At 40.0% G+C, this 18,535-nt stretch overlaps 1 protein-coding gene across 1 annotated transcript in view; it reads right to left on the minus strand.

Moving 5' to 3' along the window:
* The window catches only part of LOC139749182 (potassium voltage-gated channel subfamily KQT member 1-like), a 953,229-nt gene that overhangs the window by 273,534 nt on the left and 661,160 nt on the right, over window positions 1-18,535 (minus strand). The window contains 2 exon segments of the mRNA XM_071662846.1: window positions 9,400-9,473; window positions 14,985-15,061. Coding sequence (XP_071518947.1) covers window positions 9,400-9,473; window positions 14,985-15,061 — 151 coding nt within the window.

The following is an 18,535-nucleotide window of genomic DNA, read 5'->3' on the forward strand; positions in this document are numbered from 1 at the left end:
AAGTGAGAAGTTTGCATGACAGAGTGCTTGTCCTAACTCTGATGTTTGTATGTGACACCTTAGTGCTCAGTGTTTTGCCTAATCAAGACAGAAAAATTGAGGTACAAAATCTATAAATGAAAGTCTCTGGACAAGAAATGGCAGACAGGAGGTTGTTAAAGAGGACATATAGTGGTACAATGAAGGAATGTGGAGAAAAGAGATTACTAGACCTGTATAATGCGCACTTTCACTATCCTAGGTATAATTCCACACATTATAAAATGCCATAACTCTTCAATGTAGGCTTCATATCTTAGCAAGCTCAAGTTTTTCATGTGTCACATGTTTATCAACCCCTTGAAATTTAGCAAGTTACTCTTAAGGCTCTATATGTAAAGTAACACAAATTGATTATTCCCTTTGGGTGCTGACCTAGTTGTTCTTGTTGAAAGTTACAGGTTGTGTATATTCAAATCATCACTGTAGTGTTTTCCAATTACAGTTCATAAACAAATCACTCGGTAAATAATAAAAGAGAAGTCTTAGAAATGTACATGCTACTGTTTCTTGCATTCTGTAGTACACTGAGTTGATTATACAAACAATCATTTATGAAAAGTACTCCTATTACGATAGTATTTATTTATTCGTTTTGCTTTGTCGCTGTCTCCTGCGTTAGCGAGGTAGCGCAAGGAACAGACGAAAGAATGGCCCAACCCGCCCACATACACATGTATATACATACACGTCCACACACGCAAATATACATACCTATACATCTCAATGTACACATATATATACACACACAGACATATACACATATACACATGTACATAATTCATACTGTCTGCCTTTATTTGTTCCCAATGCCACCTCGCCACACATGGAATAACAACCCCATCCCCCCTCATGTGTGCGAGGTAGCGCTAGGAAAAGACACCAAAGGCCCCATTCGTTCACACTCAGTCTCTAGCTGTCATGTAATAATGCACCGAAACCACAGCTCCCTTTCCACATCCAGGCCCCACACACTTTGCATGGTTTACCCCAGACACTTCACATGCCCTGGTTCAATCCACTGACAGCACGTTGACCCCGGTATACCACATCATTCCAATTCACTCTATTCCTTGCACGCCTTTCACCCTCCTGCATGTTCAGGCCCCGATCACTCAAAATCTTTTTCACTCCATCTTTCCACCTCCAATTTGATCTCCCACTCCTCCTCGTTCCCTCCACCTCTGACACATATATCCTCTTGGTCAATCTTTCCTCACTCATTCTCTCCATGTGACCAAACCATTTCAAAACACCCTCTTCTGCTCTCTCAACCACACTCTTTTTATTTCCACACATCTCTCTTACCCTTACATTACTTACTCGATCAAACCACCTCACGCCACATATTGTCCTCAAACATCTCATTTCCAGCACATCCACCCTCCTTCGCACAACTCTATCCATAGCCCACGCCTCGCAACCATACAACATTTTTGGAACCACTATTCCTTCAAACATACCCATTTTTGCTTTCCGAGATAATGTTCTCGACTTCCAAACATTCTTCAAGGCTCCCAGAATTTTCGCCCCCTCCCCCACCCTATGATTCACTTCCGCTTCCATGGTTCCATCCGCTGCCAGATCCACTCACAGATATCTAAAACACTTCACTTCCTCCAGTTTTTCTCCATTCAAACTTACCTCCCAACTGACTTGACCCTCAACCCTACTGTATCTAATAACCTTGCTCTTATTCACATTTACTCTTAACTTTCTTCTTTCACACACTTTACCAAACTCAGTCACCAGCTTCTGCAGTTTCTTACATGAATCAGCCACCAGCGCTGTATCATCAGCGAACAACAACTGACTCACTTCCCAAGCTCCCTCATCCACAACAGACTGCATACTTGCCCCTCTTTCCAAAACTCTTGCATTCACCTCCCTAACAACCCCATCCATAAACAAATTAAACAACCATGGAGACATCACACACCCCTGCCGCAAACCTACATTCACTGAGAACCAATAACTTTCCTCTCTTCCTACACGTACACATGCCTTACATCCTCGATAAAAACTTTTCACTGCTTCTAACAACTTGCCTCCCACACCATATATTCTTAAAACCTTCCACAAAGCATCTCTATCAACTCTATCATATGCCTTCTCCAGATCCATAAAAGCTACATACAAATCCATTTGTTTTTCTAAGTATTTCTCACATACATTCTTCAAAGCAAACACCTGATCCACACATCCTCTACCACTTCTGAAACCACACTGCTCTTCCCCAATCTGATGCTCTGTACATGCCTTCATCCTCTCAATCAATACCCTACCATATAATTTACCAGGAATACTCAACAAACTTATACCTCTGTAATTTGAGCACTCACTCTTATCCCCTTTGCCTTTGTACACTGGTACTATGCAAGCATTCCGCCAATCCTCAGGCACCTCACCATGAATCATACATACATCAAATAACCTTACCAACCAGTCAACAATACAGTCACCCCCTTTTTTAATAAATTTCACTGCAATACCATCCAAACCTGCTGCCTTGCCGGCTTTCATCTTCCGCAAAGCTTTTACTACCTCTTCTCTATTTACCAAATCATTTTCCCAAACCCTCTCACTTTGCACACCACCTCGACCAAAACACCCTATATCTGCCACTCTATCATCAAACACATTCAACAAACCTTCAAATTACTCACTCCATCTCCTTCTCACATCACCACTACTTGTTATCACCTCCTCATTAGCCCCCTTCACTAAAGTTCCCATTTGCTCCCTTGTCTTACGCACTTTATTTACCTCCTTCCAAAACATCTTTTTATCTTCCTGAAATTTAATGATACTCTCTCACCCCAACTCTCATTTGCCCTCTTTTTCACCTCTTGCACCTTTCACTTGACCTCCTGCCTCTTTCTTTTATACCTCTCCCACTCATTTGCATTTTTTCCCTGCAAAAATCGTCCAAATGCCTCTCTATTCTCTTTCACTAACAATCTCACTTCTTCATCCCACCACTCACTACCTTTTCTAATCAACCCACCTCCCACGCTTCTCATGCCACAAGCATCTTTTGCGCAAGCCATCATTGCTTCCCTAAATACATCCCATTTCTCCCCACTCCCCTTACCTCCTTTGTTCTCACCTTTTTCCATTCTGTACTCAGTCTCTCCTGGTACTTCCTCACACAAGTCTCCTTCCCAAGCTCACTTACTCTCACCACTCTCTTCACCCCAACATTCTCTCTTCTTTTCTGAAAATCCCCACAAATCTTCACCTTCGCCTCCACAAGATAATGATCAGACATCCCTCCAGTTGCACCTCTCAGCATATTAACATCCAAAAGTCTCTCTTTTGTGCATCTATCAATTCACACGTAATCCAATAACGCTCTCTAGCCATCTCTCCTACTTACATACGTATACTTATGTTTATCTCCCTTTTTAAACCAGGTATTCCCAATCACCAGTCCTTTTTCAGCACCTAAATCTACAAGCTCTTCACCATTTCCATTTACAACACTGAACACTCCATGTATACCAATTATTCCCTCAAGTGCCACATTACTCACCTTTGCATTCAAATCACCCATCACTATAACCCGGTCTTGTGCATCAAAACCACTAACACACTCATTCAGCTGCTCCCAAAACACTTGCCTCTCATGATCTTTCTTCTCATGCCCAGGTGCATATGCACCAATAATCACCCATCTCTCTCCATCAACTTTCAGTTTTACCCTTATCAATCTAGAATTTACTTTCTTACACTCTATCACATACTCCCACAACTCCTGATTCAGGAGTAGCGCTACTCCTTCCCTTGCTCTTGTCCTCTCACTAACCCCTGACTTTACTCCCAAGACATTCCCAAACCACTCTTTCCCTTTACCCTTGAGCTTCGTTTCACTCAGAGCCAAAACATCCAGGTTCCTTTCCTCAAACATACTACCTATCTCTCCTTTTTTCTCATCTTGGTTATATCCACACACATTTAGACACCCCAATCTGAGCCTTCGAGGAGGATGAGCACTCCTCGCGTGACTCCTTCTTCTGTTTCCCCTTCTAGAAAGTTAAAATACAAGGAGGGGAGGGTTTCTGGCCTCCCGCTCCCATCCCCTTTAGTCGCCTTCTACGACACGAGAGGAATGCGTGGGAAGTATTCTTTCTCCCCTATCCCCAGGGATACTTAAGATAGTACATATACATACTCTTTTTTCAATCCTTAAATTTCCTCTGGCCCTCAGAATCGCACACACTAGCAATAATATCACCACTTTCTCAAGCAAGTATATATCCCTACTCTCCTCTGATTTAAATAAGAAATATTCAGCAACATAAAATTAAGACGCTTTTCACATGAAAGGGTCCAACACGCACACAGTAGCAATAATATCACCACTTTCTCAAGCAAGTATATATCCCTACTCTCTTCTGATTTAAATAAGAAATATTCAGCAACATAAAATTAACAGGCTTTTCATATGAAAGGGTCCAACAACTTCAGGAGAGCTATGTTTCTATAAGCAATGTACTCTTGTGGTACTCAAGAGTTATCTATGGTAGCAAATATACCACCACTTTAACAATTAAGTATCGGCCTAATGCAATACAATGATATGCTTATCTTACCTTATAAACCTACTGTCCTCTGATTCAACTCCACATGTGACAAGTGAGGATGGGTAAGGGAGACTGCCTACATCTTTATGGGATAGCATCCGCCCTTACTAAGATTCAATTATATAACATAGTTAATAACAAATTAGACTTCCAGGTAGTACACCCAATACTACAATTATCCCTCATGTCATAACATTAAAGGTAGTTATATAACCGTGACTTCAGCAAAGCTTTGAGTTGTTCACAGAAGAAGCTATCCCTTAAAAACAATTTTATCATATGCTGAAAACATCAGAGCATGTTTTTCAAGAAAAACGACAATGACAACTTTGTTTACTAAGTTAAGGGAATATTCTGACAGAACATAGCTTATAAAGATGTAGCTCTACTGAAAATGATGACCCCTATGTGCAAAAAGAGTATCAATTTTCGATTTCTGAATGACTCCTATGAAACATTCGGAAATCTAAAATCTAAATTTTTTTCAATTGCAGGAGTCCATCAACTTCAGTAGAGCTCCATCTTTATAAGCAATCTATTCCATCAGAATATTCTCTTAATTCAATGAGCAAATTCATCATTGTCATTTTTCTTAAAAAATGCCCTGATGTTTTCAACTTATGACAAAATTGTCTTTTTAAGGGTAGCTCCTCCTTCTCTCAGCAGCTTAAAGCTCATCTGAAGTCAGGATGTCTTATAACTACCTCTTCTGTTATGCAAAAAAAACAAAACAAAAAAAAAAAATGACAAGTAAGGGGTAATTGTAGTTTGGGATGTAATGCTTGGAAGTCTAGAGTGTGTTAGTAACTCTGTTATATAATTGAATCTTAATGTATTGGCAACTGCTGCTCCATAAAGGTGTAGACAGTCTACTCTCTCCATCTACAGTTCTGATGTGACCATTCATTATCCAAGAATATAAAAGTATTTTTTCCACCTGGATGTACGGACAATCTTACTGAATGTATTGCTCTTAATTTCTACCTATCTTTCAGATGTTACTGGGAATCCTGGAGAAAGGCAAGATGCAACAAGCCAATAAAAATGCTATAAGGAATGTAACAACTGAGAAAACAAAGGGAACAAACAAACATAAAATGTGCCAAATTTGGTCTGCCTGAGTTATTTCTAATTTTCATTCTGTTTTATGTTACCCCACCCAGGTGGCCCTCACACAGTGAGTTCAGAGCAACCTTAAATGTGACCAGCCAAAAATATAAGCAAAATCCCTATCATAAAAACAATTTTCAGTCTTGGTATACTCCTAAGGGCATCTCCTATATTTAACTTCTTCACAAAGGATGTCAATGGCTTAGGGGGAGAATGAATCCCCATATTCCCTCCGTATCATAGAAGGCAACTAAAGGGAATGGGAGTGGCAGGCTACAACCCCCCTTCTTGTATTTCAATTCTTTAAAAAAGAGAATGGAAGGAGCCAAGCAGAGAGTTCTCATCCTCCTCGAAGGCTCAGGCTGGGGTGTCTAAATGTGTGTGGATGTAACCAAGATGAGAAGAGAGGAGAGACAAGCAGTGCATTTGAGGAAAGAAACCTGAATGTTCTGGCTATGACTAAAAAAAGCTCTAGGGTAAAGAGAATGAATGGTTTGAAAATGTCTCAGGGGTAAAGTCAGGAGTTGGTGAGAGGACAATAGCTAAGGAAGGAGTAGTATTACTCCTGAAGCGGGAGTTGTGGAGTGTGTGATAAGAGTGTGAGGAAGTAAATTCTCAACTGATATAGATAAAAATGAAAGCGGATAGCAAGACATAGGTGATCATTGGTACTGACTATGAGCAAGGAAGATCATGAGAAGCATGTGTTTTGGGATCAGCTAAATAAGTGTGTCAGCAGTTTTGATGCAAGAAACCATGTATTAATGATGGGTGATATAAAAGTGAATTTGAGAAAAGTGGCAGTTGAGGGTATAATTGCAAGGCATGGGGTATTCTTTACTATGAGTGGAAATAGTGAACAACTTGTGAAGTTGTGTGTTACAAAAGGACTGGTGGATTGGTGACTGGGAAAACCTGGTTTAGAAAAAGGGACATACACAAATATATGTATGCGAGTAGGAGAGACAGCCAGCAGGCATTACTGGATTATGTATTAACTGAAAGGCATGTAAAAGAGACACTATCGGATGGAAATGTGCTTAGAAGGGTAGCAGGGGGGACATTTGATCACTAGCTTGTGGAGGCAGGAGTGAAAAAAGGAAACAATATCAGTGAGAAGAGGGTGGTGAGAGTAAGTGAGCTTTGGAGAGACTTGTAAGAGGAAATATCCCAAAACAGTAGGTGAAGAATGGCAAAAGGTGAGAGCAAATGAAGTGAGGGGAGTGGATGAGGAATGGGAGATATTTATGGAAGCAGTGCTGGCATATGTGAGAGATGCACATGGCATGCAAAAGATGGGAGGTGGGCAGATTAGATATGGTAGTAAGTGGCGAGACAAAGCAGTAAAGTTACTAATGAAAGAAAAAAAGAGAGGCATTTTGGAAGTACATAAGGAAAGGAGTGCAAATGATTAGGGGTTGTTTGCAAGAAAGTGGCAGAAGGTCAAGGAAGGTGCAGGAGTTGAAAAAGATGGCAAATGAGAGTTAGGGTGAGTATCAGTATGCTTTAGGGAGAATAAGATGTTTTGGAAGGAGGAAAATAATATGTGAAAAACAAGAGAACAAACGGGAACATCGGTGAAGGGAGCAAAAGGGGGAAGTGGTAACAGGAAGTGATGAAGTACGGAGGAGATACAGTGACAGGGTGACAGATGTAGATTGTTTGGGTCAGGGTGGTATGCAAAGTGAGAGAGTGGTTTGGCGAAGAGATAAGAGGTGGCAAAAGCCTTACATAAGAAAATATGTGGCAAAGCAGCTGATGTGGATGGTTTTGCAATTGATTTTCTTAAGAAAGGGGGTGACCATATTGTTGACTGGTTGGTAAGAATTTTCAATGTATGTATGGATCATGGTGAGGTGCCCAAGTAATGGCAGAATGTGTGTATAATGCCACTGTATTAAGGCAAGACAAGTGTTCACACTACAAAAGTGTAAGTTTGTTGAATGTACCTGGTAAGTTGTATGGAAGAGTAATTAATGAAAGGGTGAAGGAATGGACAGGGCATCAGACTGGGGAGGAGGATACGTGGACTAGGTGTTTGTTTCAAAGAATGTGTGTGAGAAATACTTAAGAGAAACAGATGGATTTGTGTGTGGCATTTATGGATAAGGAGAAATAAGGTGTGTGCAACCAGAAAGAAGAGAGTGAGTGGTTTTGAGTGAAGGCTGGTATGTTGCAAGGGTGTGTGATGTCACCATGGATGTTCAATTCGTTTATGGAAAGGGTGGTGAGGGATGTAATTGCAGTCTTGATGAGAGGGGTGTGTAAGCAGTCTGTGGAGAAGTGGGCCCATGAAGCAAGTTGTTGTTTGCTGATGATACTACACTAGGGGCAGATTCAATGAGAAACTGTACAAGTTGGTGACTGAGTTTGGAAGTGTGTGTGAAAGGTGGAAGACGAGAGTTGATAAGAATAAAAGCAAGCTTACCAGCTTTAGCAGGGTTGAGGGACAGGGTAGTTGGGGTGTGGTCGGAATGGAGAAAACTTGAAGGAAGCGAGACATTTTAGATACCTAGAAGTGGACAAGGTAGTGAATAGAAACATGGAAGTGAAAGTGAGCCATAAGGTGGGTGAGAGGGTGAAGGTTCTGGGAGCACTGAGGAAAATGTGGAAAGGGAGAATGTTATCTTAGAGGGTAAAAATGGGCACATTTGAAGGTACAGCAGTCCAAACAATATCATATGGGTGTGAAGCAAGGGCTACAGAGAAGGCTGTTCACAGGAGGTGGATGTTTTGGAAATCAAATGTTTGAGGACAATATGTGGTGTGAAGTGATTGATTAAGTAATCAATTATAGGGTAAGAGGTGTGGTAATAATACGAGTGTGGGTGAGAGAGCAGAAGAGGATGTATTGAAATGGTCTGAACATATGTAGAGAATGAGTGAGGAAAGGTTGACAAAGAGGATATACGCGTCAGGCACTGAGGGGACAAGGATAACGAAGAATGCAAATTGGATATAGAAGGATGGAGTGAAAATAATTCCAAGTGATCTGGACCTGAACATGCAAAAAATGAAAGGCATGCAGAGGACAGAGTGAACCGTAACGATCTGTTATACTGGGGTCAACATAATGTTGGTGAACTGAACTAGGGTATGTGAAACATGTGGGATAAATCAAAGAAAGGTCTGTGGGGCCTGGTTGTGGATAGCAAGATGTGCTTTCAATGCATTACACTTGACTGATAAAGAATGGATGCGAGTGAATACAGCCTTTTCTCGTCTGTTCCTGGCACTACCTCATTAACACAGGAAATGGTGATTATGAAAAAATATGATATTGATGGTGATACTGTGATGGAAATATCTATCACAATATCTTGTTTACTTATTCAAGTGAGCATTTACAGACACAATGCAAATAGTTTCTGCCAATAATTGTACCTGCATGAAAAAAAATTTAACAAAGACATTTCTGTATGTGCTGCTAATCTGCAAGTGACTAAAGAAGCAAAAGAACTGTAGTTTTCCATACCAAAGATGAACACAAATACTCTCACTTGGAAGTTCACATTGCCACTTTAAAAATTCTAATCCTAAATAAATATGAAAATTTATCTTACATGAATCTCAAGCTTTACATACCTTGCATACATTCAACATCATAATATTTCAGTATCATACAAAATGAAAGTCATATTATATACATCAAGAGTAAACTAACCTTTCTGATGGCTCTGATGGCAGCTTTGTGCTGATTGGTTAACTGAAGCACCCGTGGCTGGTCATCATCCTCATCTATATGAAAAAAAAATATATATAACATCTTCAGAGTAATTCTTTTTCCTAAGAAGGAATATGGTCCTGAAGTTTGTGATTTAGTGTACCCAAAGGCTGTTCCACATAAGAAGCTTTTTTAAAGAGCCACAGCCTTTTTGTCAAATACTATACAATAGCATATTCAAGGCATTGCAATATCCAGATACAGCTCTACTTTCAGAAGTCACTAGACCCAGAATTGATTCCAATAACATGCTGACCTGTCACATCTCTTTATCTTATAACAGAGTATTCACAGAGGAGTTAACCATCAGTACAAGACTATGAACAAACCCTGTTCAACAAGAAGGATCCTACTCCAGTTCATTGGAAAAATCTCTAACACTTGTTCTCTTTGGGAACTCTCTCAAGAGGATGGCCACTGCAAAAGACTCTCCATCTATTGAACTCCAGTGCTGCTTCTTAGCTTTTAGTGCCTCACCCTTAGCAGACCAATGACAAAGGGCAACTCTAGTGCAGATGTTTCTACTAACTACTTCTACCCAATGTTTCTATCTAATTTTCCTGAATGATGTTTCAAACCACTACTTTTACCCAGTGCTCCTTCTTACTACTTCTTTCTAGTGCTCCTACCATTTTGCCCTGAGGCAGTGTTAGTGCAAAGCCCTAACCACAGGAAAATTTAGAGTTGCAAAGAATGAGTTGTGCAAGTTATGTGCTGTCAAGTGTTGTGACATGGGGAGATTGTATGCTTGTGGACAGAATGCCAGCAGTCCACATGTATGTGAAACAGAAAGAAAAGTCAGCTACAGGTACACCATTGATTTTCTGGCAACTGATGACTCGGCACCATCTTTAGTCCAGACAAAATTACATGAGGGAACTTGAAATTACCACGGCCACAAACTAGTTTACTGGCAAGCCAAAGATGGTGCAGTGTGTAGGGCACACTTATTTACATTCTTTACACTCCACTTGTTTGTGGTGATACTGCAATTCTGTGAGATTCCTAGATTATCTTGCTTTAATTTAATCCTAGCTATGGCTTCTAAGACATATGAGAGTGTCAAGCATGGTGTCAAACATAAACACCAGTCCATATTGATCCAAGGTAAAGTAGAACTGTTGAAAAAAATGGACTGTGGTGTTTCAATGCGTAAGCTGTGTGACATCTACAGTATTGGTTCATCACCTGTGTATGATATAAAGAAGCAAAGGGAGAAAATACTGGAATTCTTTGCAGAAAGCAATTCCAAGAAGCAAATGACGATCAGAAAAACTATGAAAGATGGTGAGAGTACTTAGCATGATTGAGTGGTGATGGAATGGTTTCAACAGCATTGGAGTGATGAAGTGAACTTGTCAGATCGCATTATAATGGACCAGGCTAAGTTGGTCCATAAAGAACGTAAATTACATGAGCGTGACTATAGTCAAGGATGGATTCAAAGATTCACAAAGCGTCATGGAATTTCCATGAATAAAGTGTGCGGAGAAAAGAGGTCTGCAAACCATGAAGGAGCTGCCGAGTACGTGGACAAATTTGCAAAACTCGTAGCAGACGAGCACCTCAGTCCTGAGCAGGTGTATAATGTATTTCATTTATTTATTCAATTTACATTTAATATTTTTTAATCTAAATTTCTATCAGTCCATGGTATACTTTAGACATATGGGAGATGTATAATTAGTGGGTTAGAGGTGTGTTGATGAATTACTGTCATATAACCACAGTTGGTCTGGCAAAATGGTTAATTCGGCAAGGCTTTGGAAACAAGAGTGCCAGGAAAATTGGTGGTTTACCTGTACCTGGGTGAAAGGAGTGCAACTTGACAACCACAGAAGTGCTGGCTCACTACGCAGCTGTCACTAACCCTCCCAATACCTAAGCAGGCAGTACCAGTAATGTACTTCCCTGGTCAGTGGCTGCACAGCTAAGTTTAGAAACCCATATTTTGGGGTTATACTGCATCTACTACAACCAAGTTTTGCCTCTAAACATGTAGTACTCTGAATGAGACAGACAAGAAAAGACTATTCAGTATAATAATCTTTTAGTTCTGAAAATTGTTTATTTAGTGGTGTGATGAATTAAAAAAAAATCCCACACCAATAAATTCATGATGGCTTCACTTATATTCGTTATAAAAAGCGCAAAGAGTTCTCTGACACCAGTTATACTGTGTTTAAGTGCATTAAGTATAATGTGAACCAAATAGCTTGCAGAGTCTCTTGATAATCAACTTCTCTGTTTTCCTTTATCAATGCAAAATTCTAATGCATGCATTGCTACACATTAAAAGATAACAGATTCTCTGCACTGCTGAACACAGGATTTTGTAAGCAGTTAGTCACTTCATCAAAAGTTCTTCAAATTTTGAGTTCTTTTTCATTTTCTACATTTCATGCCCTTTAAGTAAAATATGTCATATCCTCAAGAACCTTAAAAGTAATGCATTTTGTACTCAACTATATCATTCAATTCTTGCTAAACTGCATACAAATGTGATTTTCAGAATTCAATTGATTCAAACTTTTGAATTCACACTTCTGAATACAGTATCATGTGATTCTTCAAGGTCCTTTGGTGCAATGATTTGTAATCCTCAGGTGCAGTGCTTTTTGTAATCCTTACGTTAAGTACTTTGTAATCCTAGGTGCAGTGCTGTAAAATCTCCAGGTGCAGTGCTTTGTGACCCTCTGGTGTATAGTACTGTACTTCTTAGGTGCAGCAATATATGAGTCATAAGTGCAGTGCTTTATACTCAAGTGCTGTGCTTTATAATCCATAAGTGACACAAAAGAGTTGTTTGCATATCTTGAGTGCAGTAGTTCACAATTCTGAGATGAAGTAATCTGTGAGGTATGAATATCCTTGGCTGTATTGCACAGTAGTCACTGAATGACCTGTTTTGCAATCCTTAGGTTTATATTATATTCCTTAAAGTTACTTGTCTAGAATTTCAGAATGTAAATGGTCTTAAAAATTAATACTTCATACACTCAAGAAGATATACGTATCTCCTCTGTGCAAAGGCTTATCAAAGTGATGCTTGATTACGCTTGTTTACACTTTATGCCTACAGTAGGTATATTTCCACATTCACTGTTAAAACTTTGTTGCCAAACCTCACGTTTGGCATTCATACACTTATATTTGTGCAGATGCTGGCTAACCTCTAGTGGGAGATCGAGAATGTCGAGGAGTGGTAGGTGGGCCCCCAAACTCCTTCTGCAAAAGGTTGGCAAGCACAACAGGAAAGTGAGTAGGGTCCTGCTCTGCTGGTGTGCTGCCTGTGGGTGTGCCTGCCTCACTCACTGCCATTGGGGTGAGGAAGGCTGCAGCAGCAAGACGGAGGTGGACTGGGGGGTAGAATCCCTGATGTTACTCTTCTTATTAACTAATGAGCTCTTCAGTTTTACTTACCTTGTTGAGATGCATATTTCTTGGGTAAATATCAATGTATGTGGTCAAAATTCACATCACAACAAAGTATGCACAGGTATTTTACAAATACTAAAGTACTAAATGCATCAAAAAGCATGTTTTTCCAATTTTCAGTTTGTGTACAAGTATATTCACATAAATATGAACATATAGGCTGCAACTTGTGGGTTAGCAGATGTGTGCTTCCTTGTCTCTCCCCCTCCCTTCCTGTGATGATTTTAAGCAATTCTTACTTACTAGTGCCTAGATACTGATTCGTGTATTTTGATAATACTATGCAACTTTTGCCATCTTGTCCTTGGAAGATATGCTGATGACAATCCTGTCCATTTAGGTCAACTCTGGAAAAAGAAGTGATGCTCCTCCTGTTACTGTTATTTCTGGCCTTTGTTCATAGGCGTACCTCTAACTGAAGGTGATAAGAACCTGTTAAATTATGACCGAGAGGCATTAAGTAATCCATTCAAAGTATTACAGTGAGGGAGCATTTGAGGTTCAGTGGTCTGGGTTGGGGTGTAAATGAGGCAGAACTCAGAACCCTTGATGCAGCCCTAATACAGCTTGACCACACTACTTCCCAAGAGCCTAGAACACATCAGTGGATGCAACATGAGTTAAGAGAAGCAGACACTGCCATTCTTGACAATGACAGAGATGAAGAAGATGGAAACATAAACATGATAAAGATTGGGGTGATAATGTCACATATACGGTAGAAAAGAATCATACACAACTAAAACAGCCTGGTATGGTCAAAAATAGAAAATGTACCAAAACCATTTAGTTATAGGTTCCACAAAGAGGGGGGTCAAAAGAGAGTGAAGAAAGAGGAATCACAAAGGAACATATGCTCAGCGATGTTTTGGGAAGCAATTAAAAATTAAGACCTGAAGTTAAAACATCTTGTGGAAAAATTAGAGAAACAGGATCAATTCAAGGATCATGAAGGGTGTCATCAGATGAGAAAGGAACACTGGGATCTAAGAAATATAGCCATTACATATGATTTTTTTTAATTTAGTGTATGACATTCTAGAGTTATATAACTGGAAGAAACAAGGTGAATTCATTAGAAAGCAAATTAGGTTAATGGGTCTATTCTTGATGTCCTAGAGGCTGTTCATTTAGATGAAAAGAGTAAAACACATGCAAAATCTACTGTCAATAGTGGAAGAGGAGCCACAAAGGGGGTAATTCTGGCAGCTATCCAGTTGGTTGAATGGATTAAAACAAAAGTAGTGGGTAAGAAGGTGAAGAAGAGGCAATTCTGGCAGGTGATCACGTTGCTACTATGGCATCAGGGTGTTGTAATGTGAATGAGGCTGTCTGCAAATGAAAGGATCTTCATATTGAGGTGTAGTTAAGGTAATGTGAGACCATGTAGAAAGAGACTGAAGAGTGTTGGAAAAAGAAATGCTCCTTAGAGTTAAAGAATTTTAGAAGTGAAGCCATTCTGAGGAACTGGCATGGTGGCCAGCTATGAAATAGGCCAACTGCTTCATATCATTATTGATGAGGGTGGTTTCAAGTATCTTTTGTGTGAGCTTGCGTCAGGGACAGTGTTGAATGCTTTGCTGATGTATAATGCCACTAGAGCTTTGCAGAAGGGGGTTGTAGTTAGCTGAATACATCTCAGATATGTTGTGTTAGGTCAGTGATCACTATAAGTCATACATTCCCAAACTCTCCCACACTCCTTATACACTTACTTTTCACCTATCTAATCTTAATCAGATACAATTGTATATATCCGATTTTGTTTTGCAAGAGTCACAAATAAAGATGATTTAATCTATGCATTACCCCTAACTCAACCCTCACATCACAAACTTTCTTTACAATTAAACTTCTTTAACCTAAGAAACACTTTTTCAGGAGTTTATATCTAATCTTTTTTTACCTTTACTGTTCATAAATCTACACATTAATTGTAAACGTCCTTCCATTGCATTTCTGTGATTTGTTTTTGATAATAAAGTGAAACAAATACAAAACCTAAAGTTTTTGTAAGAAACTGTTCTTTTAAATTTGATGAAGCAAATTCTACAAATAATGGTGAAAAATAACAAAGTGCAACATACCGTCAGAATTTTTTTTTGTTAAGACTGCATCCGAAGATTCTTTCGTAACTGAATCTTCACTATGACTTGCATTTAATCTGTAAAATATAAACATATTTGGGATTCATGTTGGTAAGATCACAGAAATAACATGCAAATATCTCAATTACTCTTTCATATTATTTTCCATCAACCAGTGCAGGTGATAACAGTTTTCTTTACACTCTCTCATACTGTTACTTTCATAAACAATATACTCTTCTCTGGCCTGCCTTGCTTTTATTCTTTGCCTAGTAGCCTCTTCCTCACTCAAACAAAATCTTTTATCAATCTTTTATGTTACTTACTTCAACACTCCCTTTATACAGCTATACCTTCTTTAGCATTTAGGTGTGGAGATGGTCACTATCCACAGTAAGTGGCAAGACTGTGTATGTCAACAGTAAACAACTAATGTCAGCAGGTGTTTTAATTACTGTGGCACAAAACATGACACTGATCAGTCAGATGATGCCCTAAATCATTTAAAACATCACACCTACCACACCTTTTTAAAGTTGACCAAGCTAATGATTTTCTTTTTTTTCGCTGTCTCCCGCGTTAGCGAGGTAGCGCAAGGAAACAGACAAAAGAATGGCCCAACCCGCCCACATACACATGTATATACATACATGTCCACACACGCACAATATACATACCTATACATCTCAATGTACACATATATATACACACACAGACATATACATATATACACATGTACATAATTCATACTGTCTGCCTTTATTTGTTCCCATCGCCACCTCACCACACATGGAATAACAACCCCCTCCCCCCTGATGTGTGCGAGGTAGCGCTAGGAAAAACACCAAAGGCCCCATTCGTTCACACTCAGTCTCTAGCTGTCATGTAATAATGCACCGAAACCACAGCTCCCTTTCCACATCCAGGCCCCACACACTTTGCATGGTTTACCCCAGACACGTCACATGCCCTGGTTCAATCCACTGACAGCACGTCGACCCCGGTATACCACATCATTCCAATTCACTCTATTCCTTGCACGCCTTTCACCCTCCTGCATGTTCAGGCCCCGATCACTCAAAATCTTTTTCACTCCATCTTTCCACCTCCAATTTGATCTCCCACTCCTCCTCGTTCCCTCCACCTCTGACACATATATCCTCTTGGTCAATCTTTCCCCACTCATTCTCTCCATGTGACCAAACCATTTCAAAACACCCTCTTCTGCTCTCTCAACCACACTCTTTTTATTTCGACACATCTCTCTCACCCTTACATTACTTACTCGATCAAACCACCTCACACCACATATTGTCCTCAAACATCTCATTTCCAGCACATCCACCCTCTTGCACACAACTCTATCCATAGCCCACGCCTCACAACCATACAACATTGTTGGAACCACTATTCCTTCAAACATACCCATTTTTGCTTTCCGAGATAATGTTCTTGACTTCCAAACATTCTTCAAGGCTCCCAGAATTTTCGCCCCCTCCCCCACCCTATGATTCACTTCCGTTTCCATGGTTCCATCTGCTGCCAGATCCACTCCCAGATATCTAAAACACTTCACTTCCTCCAGCTTTTCTCCATTCAAACTTACCGCCCAATTGACTTGACCCTCAACTCTACTGTACCTAATAACCTTGCTCTTATTCACATTTACTCTTAACTTTCTTCTTTCACACACTTTACCAAACTCAGTCACCAGCTTCTGCAGTTTCTTACATGAATCAGCCACCAGCGCTGTATCATCAGCGAACAACAACTGACTCACTTCCCAAGCTCTCTCATCCACAACAGACTTCATACTTGCCCCTCTTTCCAAAACTCTTGCATTCACCTCCCTAACAACCCCATCCATAAACAAATTAAACAACCATGGAGACATCACACACCCCTGCTGCAAACCTACATTCACTGAGAACCAATCACTTTCCTCTCTTCCTACACGTACACATGCCTTACATCCTCGATAAAAACTTTTCACTGCTTCTAACAACTTGCCTCCCACACCATATATTCTTGATACCTTCCACAGAGCATCTCTATCAACTCTATCATATGCCTTTTCCAGATCCATAAATGCTACATACTAATCCATTTGTTTTTCTAAGTATTTCTCGCATACATTCTTCAAAGCAAACACCTGATCCACACATCCTCTACCACTTCTGAAACCACACTGCTCTTCCCCAATCTGATGCTCTGTACATGCCTTCACTCTCTCAATCAATACCCTCCCATATAATTTACCAGGAATACTCAACAAACTTATACCTCTGTAATTTGAGCACTCACTCTTATCCCCTTTGCCTTTGTACAATGGCACTATGCAAGCATTCCGCCAATCCTCAGGCACCTCACCATGAATCATACATACATTAAATAACCTTACCAACCAGTCAACAATAGTCACCCCCGTTTTTAATAAATTCCACTGCAATGCCATCCAAACCTGCTGCTTTGCCGGCTTTCATCTTCCGTAAAGCTTTTACTACCTCTTCTCTATTTACCAAATCATTTTCCCTAACCCTCTCACTTTGCACACCACCTCGACCAAGACACCCCACATCTGCCACTCTATCATCAAACACATTCAACAAACCTTCAAAATACTCACTCCATCTCCTTCTCACATCACCACTACTTGTTATCACCTCCCCATTAGCCCCCTTTACTGAAGTTCCCATTTGCTCCCTTGTCTTACGCACTTTATTTACCTCCTTCCAAAACATCTTTTTATTCTCCCTGAAATTTAATGATACTCTCTCACCCCAACTCTCATTTGCCCTCTTTTTCACCCCTTGCACCTTTCTCTTGACCTGCCTCTTTCTTTTATACCTCTCCCACTCATTTGCATTTTTTCCCTGCAAAAATCGTTCAAATGCCTCTCTCTTCTCTTTCACTAATAATCTTACTTCTTCATTCCACCACTCACTACCTTTTCTAATCAACCCACCTCCCACGCTTCTCATGCCACAAGCATCTTTTGCGCAAGCCATCACCGCTTCCCTAAATACATGCCATTCCTCCCCCACTCCCCTTACCTCCTTTGTTCTCACCTTTTTCCATTCTGTACTCAGTCTCTCTGGTACTTCCTCACACAAGTCTCCTTCCCAAGCTCACTTACTCTCACCACTCTCTTCACCCCAACATTCTCTCTTCTTTTCTGAAACCCCCCACAAATCTTCACCTTTAATTCCACAAGATAATGATCAGACATCCCTCCAGTTGCACCTCTCAGCACATTAACATCCAAAAGTCTTTCTTTCATGCGTCTATCAATTAACACGTAATCCAATAACGCTCTCTGGCCATCTCTCCTACTTACATACGTATACTTATGTTTATCTCCCTTTCTAAACCAGGTATTCCCAATCACCAGTCCTTTCTCAGCACATAAATCTACAAGCTCTTCACCATTTCCATTTACAGCACTGATCACTCCATGTATACCAATTATTCCCTCAACTGCCACATTACTCACCTTTGTATTCAAATCACCCATCACTATAACCTGATCTTGTGCATCAAAACCACTAACA

Source organism: Panulirus ornatus, chromosome 6 (assembly GCF_036320965.1).
Source record: "Panulirus ornatus isolate Po-2019 chromosome 6, ASM3632096v1, whole genome shotgun sequence".
NCBI lineage: Eukaryota > Metazoa > Arthropoda > Malacostraca > Decapoda > Palinuridae > Panulirus > Panulirus ornatus.